General features: G+C 35.1%; 1 protein-coding gene across 3 annotated transcripts in view; it reads left to right on the top strand.

Annotated features, from left to right (window-relative positions):
- The window catches only part of LOC6031771 (ATP-citrate synthase), a 50,466-nt gene that overhangs the window by 14,096 nt on the left and 11,783 nt on the right, over positions 1-24,587 (top strand). For 2 of the 3 annotated variants that reach the window (XM_038251406.1, XM_038251407.1), the window contains exons 3-6: positions 16,981-17,244; positions 20,792-20,977; positions 21,048-21,900; positions 21,972-22,166. In XM_038251406.1, the coding sequence (XP_038107334.1) occupies positions 17,083-17,244; positions 20,792-20,977; positions 21,048-21,900; positions 21,972-22,166 (1,396 nt within the window). In that variant the 5' untranslated portion in view covers positions 16,981-17,082. Of the gene's footprint in view, positions 1-7,691; positions 7,887-16,980; positions 17,245-20,791; positions 20,978-21,047; positions 21,901-21,971; positions 22,167-24,587 lie in introns of those variants that run through there. The other variant, XM_038251408.1, reaches the window with a different exon arrangement.

The following is a 24,587-nucleotide window of genomic DNA, read 5'->3' as shown; positions in this document are numbered from 1 at the left end:
GATCTCAAAAAAAAAAAAAAAAAAAAAAAAAAATGATGAATATGAACAATCTGAAATATTATTTTTCTGCATTGATTTTCACTTTTCGCATGTTTTGAGATATTACATGAAACTCCAATATACGTGCAAAACTTTTTTCCCGTAAAACACAATTTTTCGTCAATGCTTCGATATGGAAATTTATGATTAAAAAACAACTGGACAAATTTTAAAGCTTTTTGAATCTGGAATCTTTTTTAACGTTTCTAGCATAACTTATGCATTACTTAACTAAACTTGGTGATACTCAAAATAGAATTATGGGACAAGAAGATGGGTCGAATGACACCGATCTGAACAAAATCGGTCAAAGCAGTTCCGAGAAAATCGACACACACATTTACTTAGAATTGCGTGAAGCTGGGTCCACGATGCCTCTTTAAGAAGTTTATGTTTAATTTTTAATTTTAATGCATTCCCTCAGTGAAGTGAGGAAGACAAAAACAAAGGTTGCTATCGAGCAATTCCAGTTCAAATCAGGAATTTTTCTGGTACTTTTGTACCCGAACCTCTCCGATTTCAATGAAACTTTGTAGACATGTTATCCTAGTCCTATATGAGCCATTTTTGTGTATATGGAGACAATAGTACTCGAAAATAACATTTGAGAAGGGCGTAAGGTATTTAAATATTTTTTGTATTTTGAATAGAGCGTCCAATTTCCCGGGGTTACAAATTTCCCGGGAAACGTGAAATTTTCAGCCGATTTCCCGGGAAATCCAGGGAATTCCCGGGAAATTTTAAATTTTTGAAAATTTATATGATCTTGGTTTTAATTAATATTATGCAACAAGATTGTATAGGACATCAACATCAATAATGGTTTCAATAAGTGTGATGATCAATTAACAGCTTAACTGCATGTAAAAAATCATTCAAGTACAAGAAAATGCATTTTAATATTTTTTGATGAGAAATTTTAAACTTGCCTCTGTGACCAGTTTATTGAAATGAGAAAAAAATGCAGAAATTATGTTTTTCATGACAAATACTGGTTTCAGCTCTTGAACAAATGGTAAAGCTTTTTAGTGTTGGTTTAAGTCCGAACAACCCAATGTTTTCAAATATTTGAAGCAAGCCTTGAATATTTTTTTGCATTTTTTGAGAACAAACAAAAGAAAGACATTTTTCAATGATTTTTTTTTTGTGTTATTATGCAACATGATTTAAATTATACGATAAATTAACATCATTCCACAAAAAGTCTTCTATTTTTTCACCTTTAACCCTCTAACACCTGTAGTTGCACCAGTGCTCCATAATTCTTTTACTTAAAATTGTAATTTCTTTAGTACTAGGTATTCAACCCATTGAATCAATTCTTTTTGCACAAATTCGATTTTCATCTCATTTTATCGTCATCTCATGATGAAACAAAAACGTAAAAAAATCTCAATTTTAATTTGGAGGTAAGGAATTTATATTGTTTTGATGAAATAACGTCAATCTGTTAAAGCTTACCTAATTGTAATTATTTAATACTCATTAAGCAAGATCTATTCCCAGTTGCTTCAAAGAATAATATCAGAAATAATTCTGATACCATAATTTCTGATAATCTGAATAATTATATTTAAACCAAACAATACATTTAATTGAACAAAATTATGTTGCGTTTGTTCATTTATTATTTTTCAGAGCATTTTCAAAAAATAGTTCCAAAAATTTAAGAAATTGTATACTTCCGCTTGAATTTTGGGAATTCCCGGGAAATTTACAAACGGGAAATATTTTTTTTGGGAAATCCCGGGAATTCCCAGGATTTTTTTTCCCGGGACGGGAAATTGGACGCTCTAATTTTGAAATTTAAAAATTACTGTGTCTCTAAGCCGTTGCGTCGTATCAAAATGTGGTCAAAGACAAACTTGTAAGAAATTAGACGGGCTTTCTGAAAAAATACACTGAAACAAAAATACACGCCACATCTATGAGATTTTTTGATTTTAATTCTAAAACTTAAATTTAAAGTTGATGTCACGATTTTTTTTCTTTCAAAATTTTTGAGGAAATAGCCTAAAATGTTACCAAAAGACTGACTAAAAATGCAGGATGGTATGTCTCTCTTAAAAAAGTACAAAAATCATTTACTATAACTGTTTTTTTGAAAAGTGGTCTAAATGTCAAAATTTTTAAAAACCAGTAGTGGGGATCGATTCTCCAGACAATTTTACATAAAAGTCTCCATATTGACCATTGTTCTATGTCCAATCCTTGGGAAGATACAGCGGTTTAAAAACAAAAATGTTGAAAAAACGGGTTTTTTGGTGGTTTCTGGCAAATTCTTTATGACAGACTTGGTTTTTTAGTCTCGTAAATATTTTTACCGGAAAGCCCGTCCAATTTCCCATAAGTTTGTCTTTGACAGCTTTTTGATTTATATCGCTTTTATATTTACGTAAGCAAATTTACTGTCCTGGTTTCTACCACACTGAAAAAAATATTCTATTTTCAGTTATTAGCAATGCAATTAAGCTTATATCTGTAAGCCCTTACATCCAATTGAAATGCTGTCAAAGGCAAACTTATGGGAAATTGGACGAGCTTTCCGGTAAAAATATTTACTAGACTGAAAAACCAAGTCTGTCATAAATAATTTGCCAGAAACCACAAAAAAAAACCCGTTTTTTCAACATTTTTATTTTTAAAACTGCTGTATCTTCCCAAGGATTGGACATAGGACAATGGTCAATATGGAGACTTTTATGTAAAATTGTCTGGAGAATCGATCTCCACTACTGGTTTTTAAAGATTTTGACGTTTAGGCCACTTTTCAAAAAAACAGTTATAGTAAATGATTTTTGTATTTTTTAGGAGAGACATACTATCCTGCATTTTTCGTTAGTCTTTTGGTAACATTTTAGGCTATTACCTCAAAAATTTTGAACGAAAAAAAATCGTGACATCACCTTTAAATTTAAGTTTTAGACTTAAAAATAAAAAAAATCTCAGATGTGCCGTGTATTTTTGTTTCAGTGTATTTTTTTTTTTTTTTTTCAGAAAGCCCGTTCAATTTCCTACAAGTTTGTCTTTGACCACATTTTGATACGACGCAACGGCTTCGAGACACAGTAATTTTTAAATTTCAAAATACAAAAATATTTAAATACCTTACGCCCTTCTCAAATGTTATTTTCGAGTACTATTGGCTCCATACACACAAAAATGGCTCATATAGGACTAGGATAACATGTCTACAAAGTTTCATTGAAATCGGAGAGGGTCGGGTACAAAAGTACCAGAAAAAATCCTGATTTGAGCTGGAATTGCTCTCTCAAATAAGTCAATTGCATAGACCAGCAAGTTGGGAGTGCACTTGACGGTGGCGCCTCTTTTATGTCCTTTCCTTTGTTGGAAATCTGGCGTGCACCCAAAATTAATCAGCTGAAAAAATATACAAAAATGTTGCAAAATCGATAATTTTGTTCCTATCTGTGCAGTTATCTCTTAATGTTAATAAAAGAATAAAGAAATAAGACATAACATTACATCATTACAGCCGCATCCAAGTTGGAGTGTCCTGATAAGGACTTTCCGCAAGTGCCCTCCCAATCACGAGCCTCAAAGATGCTCGCACAACCCGCGGAGAGGAACGGGAATCCTCTTTTCTGTTTCTGCATTGCATCAGGTGAAGACTCTCTCTGGCTTTTCGAGGTCACACGACTCTCGACTCGGCTCTGCTGCGGAAGACGCGTGTCGTGGCATACCCGTGACCGTGGTGATGATGCTCTCGCTTGCATGAATCTCAGTTGATGTTGTGTAACGTTTTAGTTATGTGTGTGAGTGGCGTGGTGAAATTTTTGTTGTTTTTGAGTCTACATGTAAGAAAAATGATCGTTGGTCGGTTCCAGCGTTGCTCTGCTGTCAAATGATAATGCAAACTCGTAATCGGACGGTTTTTTTTGCAAAATAAAAGTAAAAACAATTTTTGATTACCACCAGCAGGTTGAAACGAAACTTTGGAGGATGAACAATCACGTGGTTTTTTATAATGTTTTGGCTGAATAGGTCAATGTGGGTCATCAATCTGTAGAAATTGGTTCAAAACTCTGGATGCGACTGCTACTTTGTAAATTTTGAAACAATTTTTCTTCTGAATCCAACCGAGAAGTTTTCGAAAATTTCGGCCACCGATGTTTTTTGTATATATTTTCATAGGCAAAAAAAAATTGGCAGCGTTGCCATTATTTTTTGATTCTTAATTTTTGGAATACTTTGAATAAACGGTTGAATAATAAGTCCATTCGAAATTTCATTTTTTTTTCAAAAAGAGGGAAGGGGAGGAGGTGTGTGCTTTTTTACACTAGTTCGGTTGTTTTGCAATAATTACTAATTATTAATTAGTTAAAAAAATGTATGATTTGCCGAAAACAAAAAAAAATATCAAAAATTAACTTTTTGCGGTACTGTACATCAAATATTTTCGATACCTAATTCAATAGATTTTCGAATAAACTCAAACTTGTTGAGGTGGTAGCTGGTGTCTTTCACTTTTGCGGCAATGACTGTCAATGATCGTTCTGAATTTAAGGTCCAGCAATAGTAAATTGTAATGAAAAAGTAATCACTATATTTAAAATGCAACATTTCCGGGATTTTGAAAAGAAAATCATATTTTTTTCAAATGTTTCATGTTTTAATATTGTAAATCGGACCATCAGTTGCTGAGATATCGACATTAGCAAATGGTGAGTAGTTTGGGTGAGACTTAGAAAACATTAATTTTCCTGTTTTTAAATTGCCAGGCAAGATCTCAGCAACTAAGGTTCGTATCGACAAAGTTTAAAAAAGTAAAATATAGAGAATTTGCTCAGCTTTTCAAAAATATTTTTTTCAGAAGTGGGCAAACATGTGCACTAATTTAAAAAAAAATGAAAAACTGCGACTATTTTCAAAAAAGTTACCTAAAAATGGCTTTAAATTAAAAACGGTGCAGTTTATCAAAATTTCACTAAAGTACTTTTTGATTGCAAATTTGATTTTACAACGAAAAAGAGTTCGATTTGCGATGCCTTTTCGTTGGGTCGCAAAATTTTTCGCGTCCGTCGCAGTGTGTTTTTCGTTTTTTTTTCGCGTGCGTGTGTGCGTGTGAAGGTGCGGCTGGCTTTGGCTGTCCCGATGACAGTTAGCCAGTTCGATTTGCGATGCCTTTTCGTTGGGTCGCAAAATTTTTCGCGTCCGTCCCAGTGTGTTTTTCGTTTTTTTTCGCGTGCGTGTGTGCGTGTGAAGGTGCGGCTGGCTTTGGCTGTCCCGATGACAGTTAGCCAGTTCGATTTGCGATGCCTTTTCGTTGGGTCGCAAAATTTTTCGCGTCCGTCGCAGTGTGTTTTTCGTTTTTTTTTCGCGTGCGTGTGTGCGTGTGAAGGTGCGGCTGGCTTTGACTGTCCCGATGACAGTTAGCCAGTTCGATTTGCGATGCCTTTTCGTTGGGTCGCAAAATTTTTCGCGTCCGTCGCAGCGTGTTTTTCGTTTTTTTTTCGCGTGCGTGTGTGCGTGTGAAGGTGCGGCTGGCTTTGACTGTCCCGATGACAGTCAGTTCGATTTGCGATGCCTTTTCGTCGGGTAGGTAAATTTTTCGCGTCCGTTGTCGATGTGCAACAACACCAAAACCCTATCATACCATTTCATCTCGATACATCGTAACTCGTCGTTCGCAAAGTTAATCAGTACCTCACTAAACATCAATCATTCAAAACTCGTGAAATCATCTCAAGTTAAAAATTACACTGTTTAACCCTTCAGTTTTAATTACAAATGATTTTGGTTCTATCTTTCCACAGCCGGCTGTCTAAGACTAGACCATTTCATTTAAAATTTAACAACAGATAAACGGAAATGTCTCATCCGCAGCCTCCGATTGCTTGCCTTGAGAATAATACAAAATACCGTTCAACAAACACTATGATTTTGGGTCGCATCATCATCTTCTATGATGAATCCTGACCAAACACCCTATCCTACTAACAAGTTTTCAGGTTCCTGGCGCTCGTGGGGTGTAAGCACAGAGTAAATCAGCTGCCCTAGTAGCAACCTGCGCTAACTAACATTCCCGTCCCTTAAAATCGAGGTCTACAAACTGACATGGCGGGCGCCGTTGGTGGCCAATGACTGTTACCTATTCGCAACTGATCTAGCTTTAGCAATCATGGTGTTTTATCTTTTCAGCGCATTCATACATGCTGTTGATAAGGGAAACACCACTAGATCGTCGAAGCCTATAATCAGTAGTGCTGAAAGGATATTACGGTTCTGTTCAGCAACGGAGGGGCAACCATGGGTGATCTCTCATGCTCATGCTCATGCTGCAAATTTGATTTTACAACGAAAAATGATGTTGAAAAACTTTTGCGACCAATACTTCGATTTTTTTTGGAAAAAAACAGTATTGATTGAAAAAATCATAACTCGGTCTAAGATTTTTTGCAAAACCTGGAAATTTCTTAAAAGTTGGCATTTTATGTCTCCTAAAACATCCAAAAATAAAAATAGTGTTTTGTGCAAATCAAGTTCCAGTGACAAAATGTTAAATAAAAAATCACCAAATTTATTTTTACCGTGTATCATTTTTTTCAGTGTAGTCCTTATCCACCTACAACTTTGCCGAAGACACCAAATCGATCAAAAAATTCCTTCAAAAGACACAGATTTTTGAATTTTTAAACATCACTTTTTTATTTATTTTTTCAATACCTGAGCAAAAAGTAAGTTTGATCCACGAGAATAAAAATTACGAAAATCCATACATTTTTGGCAGGTTGCTCAAATGAAACCATAACAACGTTTTTACCTAGGTATTTAAAAACGTACACCCAAAGTAAAAATATATCTCAAAATCTGCAACAGTAGATTTGCTGCAGAAAATGTCACATTTTATAACATTTTTTGCAGCAAGCCCGTAGATCATTTTTGCCCGCGTGTAAACATGTCAGCGATCTGCAGTTCACACCATGCTGGCCCGTCCCCGAGCAACACTCCAAAGAGAAAAATATGTTGGTGCTCTTTCACTCACATTTCATTAACCGTCCATGGCGTGGTGGTAGCGTGTCGGATCAATAATCAAGAAGTTGGTGGTTCAATCCTCGTTCTGTTAAAGGTTTTTTTTTGTGAAATATAACAAAAAAGCCGTCGGTAATGTCGATAATTGTCGATAAAGGGCAAAGATGTCATACCCTTACATCGCAAAAAATGCATGAGGACAGTTTTCATGCAGATTCTGATATACTTTCATGCCGCCATGCATCACAATCATGCGACCGCCGTTTGGGTGTAAGAAGATGTTAAAAGTGAAAATTCCCCATAGTAAATTGATTGAAGTTCCATACTTACTTCAGGTCAAATCCAGAGTTTTTTTTTAAAGTCCTCTAAGCTATAATGTTTCATATGTTTATAGGACCTTTTTTGTAAAGCCCACTCCACCCCAAGATGCCCGCCCCCATCCGCACCTTCAACCACAACTCCAAGTCGCGTGCGTCGCGTGGATGTCTCTCTGTATTTGCGCGTCGATCCTAAACCTGCGCGAATGCTGTTTACTCCGACCCAGGAGAGCCTCAGCAGATGTTGCACGAGTCGAGTCACGTCATCAAGCACACACACACACACTTCACCATATTTCCAGTCGCCAGTCGCGGCAATCACTGCTTCACTCTACGGTCAGCGCAGTCAGTTCGCAGGGAACCGCGCGAGTGTTCGGATCGGAAAGTGTCTCTCTGTTCTCGCTCTCTCCGGAATTCGTCAAGTCCGGTATAGTCTTGAACCCGACTACCTGTTGCTACCTGTACGGGCGCTGCGTTTTTTTTTTTTGGGTCTCTGGAACCAACAACAGCAGACTGAGCTGTGTCAGCTGAAACCAGGTTCGTTCCGTGCAACGAGACTTGCACCAAGTCAGTTCTGTTACCAAATCAACCACAGCTCGCGTTGAGGTGACGAGGAGGGGGGAAGTTCCGTAATTTTGCGATTATCGAGAGCCCCGACAAGTGAAAGTGGTATTGCGGACACGTGGACACGTTACCGTGTTGGCTTCCGAGTTTTTGGGCGCTCCGTTAGCTGCTGCTGAACAAACCAAGTGTGGAGTTGTGTGTTTGCGCGCTAACGGTCGTTAGTTATCCAACCACTTCTTCGAATCGTAGACGTAGAGTGAGACTTGCTGGTTACTCAACGCTGTTGCTGGAACTTTTGGAAGTGGTGTTATCTATACGCGGGGACTGACTGACTGAGCACAGCGACCTGGACGGAACGATTTTCGTGCTGAAATTTGTGGACCATGAGTAATCGCTAAGGGCAGTTAGTAGTGCGCGCGGAACGGGATTTGGGCCGCGGATGGATGAGTGATAACGGACTTAGGAACAGCCTGCGGAAACGATAAGACTGTCACCGTTTTGTGTTCGTTGGTGGTACGAAGCATTCCTTGCGAAAACTAGCAATCTTCGTTTCAAAATTTGGTGAAGATTTTTGAAGAAAATGTTACTTGTCTGATGACAATTTTACTCAAGCGCACACAATCTTGGAAGAATGTGCCTCAGTGAACAGTGCAGTGTGCAATATGAATCACACCAAATTCGGTTGTTTAATTTTTGCGACTTTCTGCCAGGAAAAAAAATCCAGAGCTTATTTAAGGGGAGCGATGAATTTTATTTGATTAATGTGCGAAATAGTTGGCTGCTGATAGGCCGACTTCAATTACAGGTTATAGAAGGCTTTTCAACTGAATCCAAGTGATAAATAGTTCAGTATGAAGTGAGCAAGCAAGTTTCCGTCAAAAGTTTTGCAAAATAATTTGAAAATATAACCAAAATTTGATGAAAATACAACCAAACCCTGAACCAGTTTCGAAATAGTGCTACATACAACGATTCCAGATTATTTTATGGGAGATCTGTATTTTCCTTAAAAAAAAACTGTATTTTATCTATATCGTGTCGAATTCGAAGCCATAGAAGAAATTTTAAGATTTTTAACGGCAGATTTAAGCTTTTCAGTCATATATAAGCATAATTCAACGTTATTCAACTACTAAAATGGTGAAATCTCTAAATAAAATAATTTTTTTTTAATCTGTATTAACAGATATTTGAGATTTTTGGCTTTGAAAAATCTGTAAAATACAGATTTATCTGTATATCTAACATGGCTGGCTACATATCCAGAGAGATTAGAGCAGGGGTGACCAAAGTACGGCCCGCGGGCCAAATGTGGCCCGCGGGGTGATTTTTTGTGGCCTGCGGACCCATTTTGAATAATCATGTAAAATGGCCCTTTGGATTCCATAATTCTTGAAATTAAGGTTTAATGAACATTTTCAGATTTTGTTAACATATAATTAATGATTTATCCATACTTTGATCCTGAATATACGAAACAGGCATTTTGTTGAAAAATCTATCGTTTTGAAACAGTTTCACAAGTGAGAATGTGATTGAAAACAGTTAATTTCGTCAAAAACTTCAAATGAGTAATGAAACTTCAAATTTTACTTAAGTGGAAACTGTAAAGACAGCAAAAATATAGGTATTCCATATTAATTGAAATGTCATGACGCAACAGCTTTAATGTGCTGGCCCCATTTTTTTTTTTTTTGCATTTTTAAACCACCCAACTCATGACATTTGGGTTACGAATTGAGTACGTATCATCTGATTCAGGTCGAAAATTTATTAACACTGGAACGCCCAACGCATGTCCAACTTACACGGACGCCCAAGCCTCCCAAAAAAGGTGGAACGGCAACTTCAACTCGCTGGTTCCCGGGCATAACTCAACCAATCGGGACGATTCTTGTTTCCAGTGATTTGTAAGAATGTCTAGATGATCCTAAAATTTTGCAGAACTTGTTTTGGACGATTTCCACGCGAAATCGACCACTCAAAATCCGGACCTTCTCCAATCTTAATAAAACTTGCTGGATCGTTTTTCCTACTCAAATCAACAACTCCTGTGCACTCAGTTTAGTAATTCACAATGGCATTTGAATTTTAGGAATTCTTTTAGTTTTAAATTATTGGTAATTACATTTAAATTGAAAAAATCATATCTTTCGAAGCAGATGTTCAAAAAATCGATCAAAAGTGTGTTTTAACGAAAATCGTGCGCTCTTTTCAATGAAAATATTTCCAAAAGCCGAAACTTTCATTTTCGATCAAAAAACAGCCAAAAATCAAATTTTCTTCGAAAATCAGGCTGAATACACCCTTTGATTCAAAATTTGCCATTACCATTCGAAAGAGCGGACAATTTCCCACTTTTCTTCCATAGACACCAAGTTGGAGCGAAAGCGTTTTCGAGTGGTTTGTAAATAAAAACCTTTTTTCGTTTTTTTTTATTTTTTTCCAAAAAACTAAATTACATGTTTTATGGCAGATTTTGTAACAGATCCCATTTTTAAACTTAAAATAAAGTTCTGCTTCCGTGTTTTTGAGTTTTTCCTTGACGTACCAGTTTCAAATACATATAAAAGGAACGAAATAATTACTAAAGATAACCAAAAAAGATGCATTTCCTGAACCACTTTTATTATGGAAAAATGTTTATCTGATTCGTCAGTGTTGTTAATACCTGCAAAATAGTTTTTTTCTTATTTTATTTTCCAAATTCATCTCGAAACATCATTTATTCGTGTTTATCAAAACTATTTGTGTAGATTTGAAGCTAATTATATCAAGAATAAATTTGCAGAATAAACATGCTATTTAATCAAATCTCTGAAAAGCTACAACAATTTTTGTATAGAAAAGCTGCAAATTGTAAAATTCTGTGATATTTATTCCCTTTTCGTTCTACTATTACTAAAATTGCTCAGGATGACAAATCAAAAATTCTGTGTTGGATTTCAATTTTATTTTAATTGTAGGAAAAAAACACGTTGACAAATTATTGAACATCTTACAAAATTCTGCTAAGTGACTTACAACAATTTTCCGGGCAAACGGCATGGCCATACTCTAAGGTGCTCGGATCGGCTTCAAAGCTTCGGGATTCTCTACCCAAAATAGTTTTATACATAATTTTTGTTAGGTAATTAGGGTGGTTCCTGGCACGTCAGGGTGTGCTTTAAAATGTTTAAACCAACTTAAGTTATCCGGTTTGTACATGGAAAGTGACTAATTTGGTTTCAAGGAAAAATATGCATTAGTTCAGTTTAAACGGCGTTTTACAATGATTAAAAAAATAGGAAAAAAAAAATATTTTGCAGGTACTACAGTCGACTCTCTGGCTGTCGATCTTCCCGATTTCAATATTGCTCCATCTACCGATGAAATTTTCAGTCCCTTCAAACTGCATACTACGATTCTCTTCATTCCTCGATATTTTCTCTTGCTTGAAGGATCTCTTCCTCGACAGTCCCTTCAATTCATTTTGCTCTGAAAATCTATTCTAGTTGTCAATAATTTCACTTTCTCATGGCTTGCATAGAAATTTTTTTTTGAGAATCGAAGCTTTGAAGGGTGTTTGACATTTGTTTGTTTTTGTTTAGTTACGTTGCCATCGTTCTCTCCCATAGCTGGGAATCAGGAAAAAAATATTTTCAATCGAGTCTTCATTTTGCATCGTTCTGTAAACTGATGATTCTCTTCCTCGACGGTCCCTTGGATATTGACAACCAGAGAGTCGACTGTAACAACATTGACGAGTGAGATAAACATTTTTCCATAATAAAAGTGGTTCAGGAAATGCATCTTTTTTGGTTATCTTTAGTAATTATTTCGTTCCTTTTATATGTATTTGAAACTGGTACGTCAAGGAAAAACTAAAAAACACGGAAGCAGAACTTTATTTTAAGTTTAAAAATGGGATCTGTTACAAAATCTGCCATAAAACATGTAATTTAGTTTTTGGAAAAAATAAAAACGAAAAAGGTTTTTATTTACAAACCACTCGAAAACGCTTTCGCTCCAACTTGGTGTCTATGGAAGAAAAGTGGGAAATTGTCCGCTCTTTCGAATGGTAATGGCAAATTTTGAATCAAAGGGTGTATTCAGCCTGATTTTCGAAGAAAATTTGATTTTTGGCTGTTTTTTGATCGAAAATGAAAGTTTCGGCTTTTGGAAATATTTTCATTGAAAAGAGCGCACGATTTTCGTTAAAACACACTTTCGATCGATTTTTTGAACATCTGCTTCGAAAGATATGATTTTTTCAATTTAAATGTAATTACCAATAATTTAAAACTAAAAGAATTCCTAAAATTCAAATGCCATTGTGAATTACTAAACTGAGTGCACAGGAGTTGTTGATTTGGGTAGGACAAACGATCCAGCAAGTTTTATTAAGATCGGAAATGGTCCGGTTCAAAATCGTATTTTTATGGTCGATTTCGCGTGGAATCCGTCTTTGAAGAAATCTGTAATTTCTGCGACCGAAAAAATCGTTCCACCTTTTTTCAAAACGACTGCCTCCGCGGAATTTTTGGCGAATTTTATTTTACACGCGAAAAAAAAAGTTGGAACGATAGTTTTGATCGCAAAAATTACAGATTTGATCAAATTAAGTTCTGCAAAGTTCTAGAATCATCTAGACATCTTAACAAATCACTGGAAAGAAGAATCATCTTGATTAGTTGAGTTATGCCCGAGAACTATTGAGTTGAAGTTACCGTTCCAACTTTTTTGGAGTCTTGGGCGTTGGAATGTTAAAATATTATTGAAATTGGTGGAATTATTTCTTTGCACGTTTATATCTTAAAATATTACCTTTTTCCAAGTATAAATCACCAGTTTTAATATATTTTTACAAAAAAAAAAAACAAAAAATGTGAAAATATAAGTAAATTCAGTTGAAGACTATTTTAATTTCATTAAATGTGGTCAACAACGATTGGCTTTAGTCACAAAATTATCAAACATCCATCAACCTCGTTTTTTTTTCGAATAAAACTGTTGGAAAAATTTAATATTCTGTTCTCCAGAATTGAAATGGTGAAAATGTTCAGAAAATACCTGTAATTAAAAAAACTGCAGCTGATACATGTACTTAACAGTTTTACAATTTTAAATAACGCATTTTTTTTAAATAAACATTTTTTTCACATTTGGCCCGCAAGCTTATGTAAACTTCAAATTTGGCCCGCCACTCTAAAACTTTGAGCACCCCTGGATTAGAGAGATCGGGATGGTCTTGACCATCCAAAGTATTCTTAAACTCAATATAATTTAGCTCTGATTGCGGTAGACGCCTAGAAGACATTTTTGACGATTAACTGTTGATGAGCAATTTTCCCAAGAATGAACAATTGTACTGCAATTTTAAACCATTTATAAGGCCAAAGAAGATATTTTGCAACAGTCAAGTAAAACAAGTCTCCACACAACCTTGGCAGTCGGTATCCTGCAGGAACTTGAGAATGGATTTTCTGATCATTCTGGTAGTTTGGCAAAGTGATACTAATGGCTTAGCATTTCTCAGAAAAAAAAATTCTTTATTTGAGCAATTCTCTGAGATTTCGGTCATTCGATTTTTTTTTTGTATTTTTTAATAAGGCCGAAACTTTTTTGGTGCCTTCGGTATGCCCAAAGAAGCCATTTTGCATCATTAGTTTGTCCATATAATTTTCCATGCAAATTTGGCAGCTGTCCATACAAACATGATATATGAAAATTCAAAAATCTGTATCTTTTGAAGGGATTTCTTGATCGATTTGGTGTCTTCGGCAAAGTTGTAGGTATGGATATGGACTACACTGAAAAAAATGATACACGGTAAATTTTTTTTTGTGATTTTTCATTTAACTTTTTGTCATTAAAACTTGATTTGCAAAAAAACACTATTTTTATTTTTTTTATTTTTTGATATGTTTTAGAGGACATGAAATGTCAACTTTTCAGAAATTTCCAAAATGGGCAAAAAATCTTTGACCGAGTAATGATTTTTCGAATCAATACAATTTTTTTCAAAAAATCGAAATATTTGGTCGCAAAAATTATTCAAATTTATTTTTCGATGTAAAATTAAATTTGCAATCAAAAAGTACTTTAGTGAAATTTTGATAAAGTGCACCGTTTTCAAGTTATAGCCATTTTTGCTAAGATATCGACGTTAGAAAATGGTGGGTTGTTTGGGTGAGACTTAGAAAACATCAATTTTCTTGCTTTTTAAACCTTTGCATGGCAATATCTCAGCAACTAAAGGTCGTATCAACAAAGTTCAAAAAAGCAAAATATAGAGAATTTTCTCAGAATTTCATAAAAAAAATTCAGGTGTGGGCTAACATGTGCACCAATTAAAAACAAAAATGGAAAACTGCGACTATCTAAAAAAATCCTTAATATGGCTATATCTTAAAACGGTGCACTTTATGAAAATTTCACTGAAGTACTTTTTGATTGCAAATTTGATTTTACATCGAAAAATGAAGCTGATCAATTTTTGCGGCCAATATTTCTTTTTTTTTTTGAAAAAAATCAGTATTGATTTAATATTCATAACTCGGTCAAAGATTTTTTGCATAACCTGGAAATTTCTGAAAAGTTGGCATTTTATGTCCCCTAAAACATATAAAAAAAAACAAAAATAGTGTTTTTTGCAAATCAATTTTTAGTGACGAAAAGTTAAATTAAAAATCACAATTTTTTTTACCGTGTATCATTTTTTTTCAGTGTAGTCCATATCCATACCAAAGACACCAAATCGATCAAAAAATTCCTTCAAAAGATACAGATTTTTGAATTTTCATATATCATGTTTGTATGGACAGCTGCCAAATTTGTATGGAAAATTATATGGACAAACTAATGATGAAAAATGGCTTCTTTGGGCATACCGAAGGCACCAAAAAAGTTTCAGTCTAATTAAAAATACAAAAATTAAAATTAAAAAAAAGATCGATTTCGTAGAGAACTGCTCTATAGAAAAATGTTTCATGAAAATTAAAATGAATTGACAGTACGTCAATTTTTAGTTTGGCTTTGTCAAACCAGCGCACAATGGGCGAAATGGAACCCAAAATCGGACTTAATTGAACGCGGCTGGTTCCCTGGTAAGAATAATAGTGTTTCTTATGTAAAAAAATCCTGGGAATCGATTGGTGATGGTTTCATCCACCGCACAAAACGACAAAGGGTCCATTTTGCCCCAATTTCCCATTTTTCACATTTTTTCTTGAAAATCGGTCTGTATTTAGAGCGGAGGCTTTATGCGGCCTTCCAAAATGCACTTAACTTATGTGAAAATGTCCCAGGAATCCAGTAAAAATAACCACTTGCACCGCAAAAATCATCTAGGGTCCATTTAACCCCAATTCCGCTATAAAAGCATTTTTGGCCGTTTTCAAATGTTGGGTCAGATTTTAAAAATCTGAAAATATTTTTTTTTATCGTAAAGATCAGACAATTTTACATAAAAATGACGATTTGCACTTGATAGTTTGACACATTTATGTTGATAAAAATAAAATGTATGTGAAAGGCAGTTTATTCTGCGTTTGGGAAAATTGGCCCACAAGTGATTCTTCAATCTTTTTATTTAGTTTAATTTCTATATCAACATAAATGTGTCAAACTTTCAAGTGCAAATCGTCATTCTTATGTAAAATTGTTTGATCTTTACGATAAAAATATTTTCAGATTTTTAAAATCTTACCTAACATTTGAAAACGGCCAAAAATGCTTTTATAGCGTAATTGGGGTTAAATGGACCCTAGATGATTTTTGCGGTGCAAGTGGTTATTTTTACTGGATTCCTGGGACATTTTCACATAAGTTAAGTGCATTTTGGAAGGCCCCATAAAGCCTTCGCTTTAAATACAGACCGATTTTCAAGAAAAAATGTACAAAAATAGGGAATTGGGGCAAAATTGACCCTTTGCCGTTTCCTGCGGTGGATGAAACCATCACCAATCGATTCCCCGGATTTTTTTACATTAGAAACAGTATTATTCATACCAGGAAACCTGCCGCGTTCAATTAAGTCCGATTTTGGGTTCCATTTCGCCCACTGTGCAGCGGGGTTCAAGTTGAAAAAGTGTCAAACGAAAAAGTGACCAACCACCGGGGGTTAAGTTTACGTGCAACGGTCAGTATGATTCCATTCCAATCCATACGAATCTGAATATGAATATGAAAATCTTAAACTAGCTATCATGAAATTTATAGAAAAAAATCCCATCATTTCGAGAAATTAAATAAATTGAGAGATGTTCAATAATGACTTCAACGAATAAAAAGGGATTTTTTCTAAATAGAAAAAAATAAGTAAACATAACTTGATAACAGTGAATTTGGTCGATTTTTAAAATATTTTTTTTGTTTTTGGACTTAGGCTATAGACACGTAAAACTTTTTGCGACCTCGGATTTTTTACAATATTTTTTTCCAAAATAATGTTGCAAAAGTTGATCGCCGTTTTGGGTACGAATGCAATGAATAAAACAATATTTAGTTTAGACCAATCACCAAGCTTTTACCGTCAAAAACACCTGGAAATTTCAAATTTGCCCAGGTGTTCACAGGTAAAGTCTTGAAACCATCATATTGCCACGCATCGTTTTCTTCCTAAAAATTGTGTGTGTGTTCGCCGATAGTGACGAAATAATTCGATTTCTCTCCGCGTTCCGATTACGACAGCAACAGCAACAACAACAACACTAGAAGAGAGATGAGCTCGCGCCTCAGCTGCTATCACGTGCAAGAAAGCACCTTCCTCTCGTAGCTGGGCTGGGTCAGGCTAAACTGGTTTTGTTACCAAGTAGTCTGTCGCGTGAGGTTTTCGGGGGTGAAAATTGAAGATTTCTTAGAAACCGGTCTTTCTGAAGTCTGAATTGTTATTTAATATCATTTTTGTTGAACTTTGGCCACTCGCGTAAATCCGGCTTATGTTTTGAGGGGGAGAAGCTTCGTTGTCAAGGCCAAACTCGCGGAAGTTGGCGAATAATCCAAATTCCTCCAGATTGCTCCTCTCCATTATAAACGAATTTCGGACAATCATCTAATTGAGACATTTTTTTCCTTTCTTTTGCAGAACCACACACACACACACAAAATCAACCTCTCAACCAAGTCACAGTCAGACAGAGCGGACCAGGACAAACTGATCTACTGAACCAGCACCAACGCCGTCAACATGTCCGCGAAAGCGATACGCGAAGCCACCGGCAAGGACATCATCAGTCGACACCTCGCGGCCTCCGGTGAGCACGGTGCGGCCAAGTGCCGGTTCGCGTCCGTCGATGAGACGACACAGTGGCCGCAGCTCGTGGCCGACCATCCCTGGCTGGAGACTACCGTGAGTTGTTTTGCTTGTGGCGTTATCAATTTCACCAGCGGTTTATCAGCGATCGGGAAGTTGTTAGGTCATAAATTATGATGAGGGCGCACACGGTTATTGGTTCATGCGCGAAGTATTTGAGCAGGTCGGCGTCGTCGTCGTCAAGAGGGATACCTTTTTTTTTGACAGAACGATAACAAAAATTGGACGCGCGCACGCCGCAACTCAGTATAAAATTGCTTGTTGTAAACAGTGATGACGCTCATCAATCACGCCGTGTCCAGCTTTGTGGCGTGTGTTGTGGTATATATGAAATGCACAACTTCGTAACCGGGTGAATTTACGATTATCAATACCTAATACCTGCATTGATAAGGTTTGCCTAGTAAAAAAATATAGAAAAAAATTGTACAACCAAATATTAATGTACTTAAAGATATATTAAAACGATAGACTGCATGTTTCCAAACCAATATTCAATTCAATTTGACCAATTTCCAAGAAAACTTTGAAACGAAATTCCACACATTGTTTGTACCACTTTGTTGTGTAACAAGCCGGTGGGTTGGATAGTAAAGGACGTGGTATTCCCGTGGCACCACACGTGCCAATCTTGCCCTCGGGTAACGCACGCCGTGCCCGATGTCTTGACTCACTTTTACTGAGGTACACTGCAATTTAATTTAACTTAACGGCAATTGAATTGGTGTTTGTGGCAGGTACAGAGTGCACCCGTTTGAGGTTTTGTTTTGCCTTCCTCACTGAGGTAAGGCTATAATCATGCTCTAGAAATTTTAACTTTTCACTGAGTACTGTCTGTCCGTGTGTGTGTGTGAAGTTTTGAAGTCGGATACTTATTTTTATTATTTTCCAATTTGAAATTTTTTTCATGGTTTTTGATGGATGCAATTTCGATCAATTCCTATTTCTCAAAAAATGCATGAAATTCATCAATTTTTCTCAAAACGTAATAGAAAATACAGGGTTGTTACGGACGGCGCGGATGGCGCGAATCGCGCGGATCTGGCTCGGATTTGCTGGCTAATTTTGCTCAAGCGCGGATTTCGCGCGGATAGCAATTTTGACAAAAAAAATAATTGAGAACGATAGAATTTCTTTCAAATTACAAAGGAAAATATTATTAGGAATTAAATAAATTCAATCTTTTTCGTTGAGTGCAAACACATCAATTTCTAAGAAGTTGTTAATGAAGAAAATTTTCTTCTAAAAATTATTGATTTTTTTTTCTTAACATGGAACTTCGAAATAATCTTCAAGGAGCGATTTTTTTAAATGTATTGAGATTTGTTATATAGATTAAACATAATATTACAACCCATTATTTTTGAAACATCTGATTAACAACTCGTATTAATAACAATTTTGTTAAAATCAAAATAACAAAATTCGGAAAATTACAGAATTTCAAAAATTTGAAGTTATGAAACTTTCTAGATTTTCTAAGTTTTTTCATTAAAAATTGAAATTTTCAAGTTTTTGGTTTTTTGAAAAAATTAAAAATTCTGTTGCCACTCTGATTCAGGTAGAATTGATTCTACTCCCAATTATCACAACATGACGAAATCCACTTAGTAATCTGTTAAAATCTCCGTCTAAAAGCGAAATGTAATGTTAAAATTTAAAAAAAAATAGAAACTCTTCCAGAGAACGCTATGAAATTTCAGAATTTACATATTCAAATAATAAAAAATATATAGAATTTATTATTTAAAATTGCCAAAACTCAAAAAACGCAAAAGAGTACGAATTATTAAATTTGAAAAATTAAGAAAATATTACAAATGATTTTATTTTTATTTTAATAATTTAAAAATCTTAAGTTATTAAATTATTAATTTATTAAATTATTAAATTATTAAATTATTACATTATTAAATTATTAAATTATTAAATTATTAAATTATTAAATTATTAAATTATTAAATTATTAAATTATTAAATTATTAAATTATTAAATTATTAAATTATTAAATTATTAAATTATTAAATTATTAAATTATTAAATTATTAAATTATTAAATTATTAAATTATTAAATTATTAAATTATTAAATTATTAAATTATTAAATTATTAAATTATTAAATTATTAAATTATTAAATTATTAAATTATTAAATTATTAAATTATTAAATTATTAAATTATTAAATTATTAAATTATTAAATTATTAAATTATTAAATTATTAAATTATTAAATTTTTGAATTATTAAATTATTAAATTTTAAAATCTTTAAATTTTTAAATTTTTAAATTATAAAATTTTTTAATTATTAAATTATTAAACTATTAAATTATTAAATTATTTCGGAGTCATAATTTTGTTTAGAGAAATTTAGTGAAGAAAATAATAAAAATTTCGTGTTTCGATTTTCCAGAGTAAAATTTTCTCGAGAATTATCAAGTACAAAATCCCTTGATTTTATTATTTGGTAATTTATTTTACGGTTTTAAATTTATTAATTTTTTGAATTTAATTTTTTTCCTGAATTGTTACAAAAGTGTTACAAAAAATGCTAATATTGTTTCAGATATGGCAAAAAAGGTTCCATTTGGTGCAGGTGGGATATGAATCCACAACTGATCAACGGTACTGATCCAAATGCTTTCTGTATTATTCTTTATTCGTTTGAAATTTCATTCATTATGTTACTCTCTTCTATGCTTGTCGCGATTTTTTTTTATGGCGCGGATTGGGTTTTGGGGTCGGCGCGGATCTGGCGCGGATTTTTTTTTCGACTTTTCCTTAACAACCTTGATAAATAGAATTAAAAATGTGGAGTTTAGGAATTTAAAAATTTAAGAATTAAGGAATTTAAGAATTTAAAAATTTTAGAATTTAAGAATTTAAGAATTTAAGAATTTAAGAATTTAAGAATTTAAGAATTTAAGAATTTAAGAATTTAAGAATTTAAGAATTTAAGAATTTAAGAATTTAAGAATTTAAGAATTTAAGAATTTAAGAATTTAAGAATTTAAGAATTTAAGAATTTAAGAATTTAAGAATTTAAGAATTTAAGAATTTAAGAATTTAAGAATTTAAGAATTTAAGAATTTAAGAATTTAAGAATTTAAGAATTTAAGAATTTAAGAATTTAAGAATTTAAGAATTTAAGAATTTAAGAATTTAAGAATTTAAGAATTTAAGAATTTAAGAATTTAAGAATTTAAGAATTTAAGAATTTAAGAATTTAGGAATTTTAAAATTTTAGAATTTTAGAATTTTAGAATTTTAGTAGTTTTGTTGGGAGAGTGACAATAACAATAAACATTCATTTTGGCCTAAATTTTAGGATTTATAATTTTCTTTTATATGTTGGAGCAATTTTCCAGAATTTGGATTATTTTTGGTTTACCCAAGTTATACAGAAATGTTCACAAAAAGCTGCTCTAAGGGTTTCCGTGGACAGAATGAGCTCAAATTTGGAATTAAGCCTAGTGATGGGTCAATCTTTGAGTTCAGTGGTGACTTATCTGAAGAAATTTCCAATAAAATAAACATTAAACACAACAACAATAAACATTTCTTTTTTCCCCTTTCTGCAGCCCCTCGTCGTCAAGCCGGACCAGCTGATCAAGCGGCGCGGCAAGCTCGGCCTGATCGCCGTCAACAAGAAGTTCCCCGATGTGAAAAAGTGGGTGGACGAGCGCATGGGCAAGGACCAGAAGGTGGGCAACGCGACCGGCAAGCTGCGCAACTTTATCATCGAGCCGTTCGTCCCGCACAAGGATGTAAGATTGACCTTTATCTCTTCGTGAGGGTAGTTGGGATGTGGTGGTAATGAACTTGTTTGCTTTGTAGAACGAGGAGGCGTACGTTTGTATTTACTCGCACCGGACGGCGGACACGATCCTGTTCTACCACCAGGGTGGCGTGGATATTGGCGATGTGGACGCGAAGGCACTTAAACTGGAGGTACCTGTTGGCACGGATGTCACCGCTGAAAGCATCGAAAAGGTGCTGCTGACCGAGGTGGCAGCCGGCAAGAAGAAGCGCATCGCCAGCTTCGTGTACAATTTGTACAAACTGTACGTAGATCTGTACTTTACGTACCTGGAGATCAACCCGCTGGTGGTGACGGACAGTGCGATCTACATTCTGGATCTGGCGGCCAAGGTCGATGCAACGGCTGATTTCATTTGCCGTCCAAAGTGGGGCGAGATTGACTACCCGCCGCCGTTCGGTCGGGACGCGTACCCGGAGGAGGCGTACATTGCCGATTTGGACGCGAAGAGTGGTGCCTCGCTGAAGTTGACGATCCTCAACCGAAACGGGCGGATATGGACGATGGTTGCGGGTGGCGGCGCCAGTGTGATCTACTCGGATACGATCTGCGACCTGGGTGGTGCCTCGGAGCTGGCCAACTACGGCGAGTACAGCGGAGCGCCGTCCGAACAGCAAACGTACGAGTACGCCAAGACCATCCTGAGTCTGATGACGAGCAGTCCGAAGCACAAGGACGGCAAGGTGCTGATCACCGGTGGAGGCATTGCCAACTTCACCAACGTGGCTGCGACCTTCAGCGGTATTATCACGGCACTGCGCGAGTTCCAGCAGCGGCTGATCGAGCACAACGTCTCGATCTTCGTGCGTCGCGCCGGTCCCAACTACCAGGAAGGTTTGCGCAAGATGCGCGAAATCGGCAGCACTCTGGGTTAGCATCAAACTCCCCGCCAACAAAAACAACACCTCAACGCATACTAAACGAAACCTCCCCCATTTCAGGCATCCCCCTCTACGTGTTCGGTCCGGAAACCCACATGACCGCCATCTGCGGCATGGCCCTCGGTCGCAAGGCCATCCCCAAGAGCTGCAACGTACACTTTGCCACCGCAAACTTTTTGCTCCCTGGCGGACAACAAGCGGCGGACGCCGCCAAGAAGGCCTCCGGTGCGGGAAGCAGCAGTGACGCCGTCAACGGTAAGTTCGCGCGCCGGAACTCTACACACCTACAGTACACTAACACACCGCGAGACTCACCCAAATCACGCTCCATTCAACGGCCTCCTAACATCATCCGCCTCACCAACTCACCACAACCCTTCCCTCCCCCCATCTGATGTTTCCAGTTTCGATAACGGGCTTCATTGCGCGCTTAAAAGTGGCAAGAATTCTGCACAAACTGTTCTACGGTAGCTCTGGCAGAGATGCAGGTATTAAGCGCGAGTTTTTTTTTTGAAAGTTTACACTTTTGCGAATTTGTTTTCAAAAACTGTCACGCAAATCCAATCGGTTGTAAAATGCTTGACTCTTGTTCGTTTTGAAACTTGGTTGTGGTGGTGGATTTATTTTGGCTAAATCTTGACAGAGTTATACCTGGAACATTCTGCCAGACAATTACCGGTATTGCCACAGGGTGGCCACTCGGCTTAGAATATCGGGCGTATTGTGAAAAACTTAACAACATTGATTCTCCGAAATAATCCACTTACGAGTGTGTTAATTTTGGTGTTTGCTCCTATTTTTAAAGAGACAAAGAAAATTCTCAACAGCTTTGAGTTGGACTGAATTTTGTGAAGGTAAATAATCTAGGATAAGCAAGCGTAGCGAACATGGGCATTATGTGGGTAAGGGCATCTCCACTTCAGGAAACAAACACGAAGTCAAATTAAATTTGCACCCGACGGCTAGCCTTCCGCGCGGTAGCATACTTTCTTCCAATTCATCAGGATTTCAATTTGCTGCTAACCGTTTGCCAAAAAATTCTAATGATGCACAAAAAAAAAATCAAAACATCAAAAATTCAGCAAATAAAAAAAAACTTCAAAAAACTAAAATAAGGTTTGTTTTTTTTTTTATTTTTTAAAAACTAAATCAACTTTTTTCTTAAACACTGGCACAGATGTTTTCTTATCAATAGTTAAAAAAACAAGATAAATTGTTTTTTTTTGTGGTACTGTACAATACATTTTCACCAATATAAAAAATATGTTTAAGCAGGCAAAAATTATGCAGTTAAATGTATTTTAGTTTGGTTTCAGTTGATTACACATTTGCATAGAAAATTTGATGTCTTTCGCAAAAAAAAAATTCTGATTTTTCAGATTGATTGTCATGGGGTGACACAAACTTTGAAATATATTTCTGGCGTTTTTTTTTTTAAAGGTCCAATTGTTTTTCAATACCCCTGACTCAAGGCGGTTTCAAAAACACCAAAAAAGCAAAAACTGTAAATTTGGTTTATTGGACCTTTTCAACAAAAAAAAAACTCCAGCTTTGCAACAACCTAACAAAAAGCATAAAATAAGTGAATAAAATAATTAAAAATATAAAGAAAAAAAATTATAAAAAATATAAAAAAAACCTTCAAACAATTCAAAATTAAAAAGTCAAAAATCAAAAAGTGGCAAAAAATAGTAATTGAAGAACAACAAAATAAAAGAAAAAACGTTACTTAATTCATAAAGTCATGTTTAACAAATCAACTTTATTACTATCAACTATTTAGGTCTTTCGATTATCTAACTAATGACAGGTCTCATGATGAACCCGGACATCCTTTTTATTGAAATATCTTTTTAATACCTTTCTAAAAATGTATAACATGATAGGTTTCCTTGCAAAAACCACCCTTTTTTAATCTTCCGGACATACGCAAGAATCGTTTTTTTAGCATAACTTTTGAAGTACTTAACTAAACTTGCTGATTTGAAATAGAGACCTGTCAGACTGAAAGACGGATCGAATGAGACTAATACGGTCAAAATCCGTGCATCCAGTCCGGAGATAATCGAGTGACAATTTTTTTTTCCACACAGACATTTGCTCAGAACATGATTCTTAGGCGATATGTATACGTGAAGGTGGGTCTACGAGGTCAAATAAAGAAGTTCATTTTTCGAGTGATTTTATAGCCTTTCCTCATTAAGGTGAGGAAGGCAAAAAGTACTTTTATTTTTTTAAGTTTGTTTTTATATATTTTTTGGTTTTATTTATTTTTTTAGGATGCCATTCCCCAGAAATGTTAATTGTGAAACTATGAGAACAACACGATTTAAAGAGATTCTTCATTAGTTTTTCTTTTGTAATTTAAAATCTTCAAATCTTGAAAAAAACAAGAACGAATTGCTTTGAATTCAATTGGGTCCTAAAATGAAGCTTAGATTACTGATATTATTGTTTACAGCGAAAAAGCTTATTTTTCTGAGTACAATGACCCTTTGTACGACCACAAAGAGTTTAAAATTGATTTTTAAATCAATTTTGAAAAATTAACCTCGCGGTCCATCTTGACAGAAAAGTTCCTACTTGACAGGTCGTTCCAAGGGGACCAAAGTTGATCTATCGAAAAAATGTTTTCTTGTCAATTAATTTTTTTGCATTAAAATGAAAAAAAGTGAT

Source organism: Culex quinquefasciatus, chromosome 2, assembly GCF_015732765.1.
Source record: "Culex quinquefasciatus strain JHB chromosome 2, VPISU_Cqui_1.0_pri_paternal, whole genome shotgun sequence".
Taxonomy (NCBI): domain Eukaryota; kingdom Metazoa; phylum Arthropoda; class Insecta; order Diptera; family Culicidae; genus Culex; species Culex quinquefasciatus.
The sequence above is the reverse complement of the archived record's forward strand: the minus strand, read 5'-3'. Positions and strand labels throughout refer to the sequence as shown.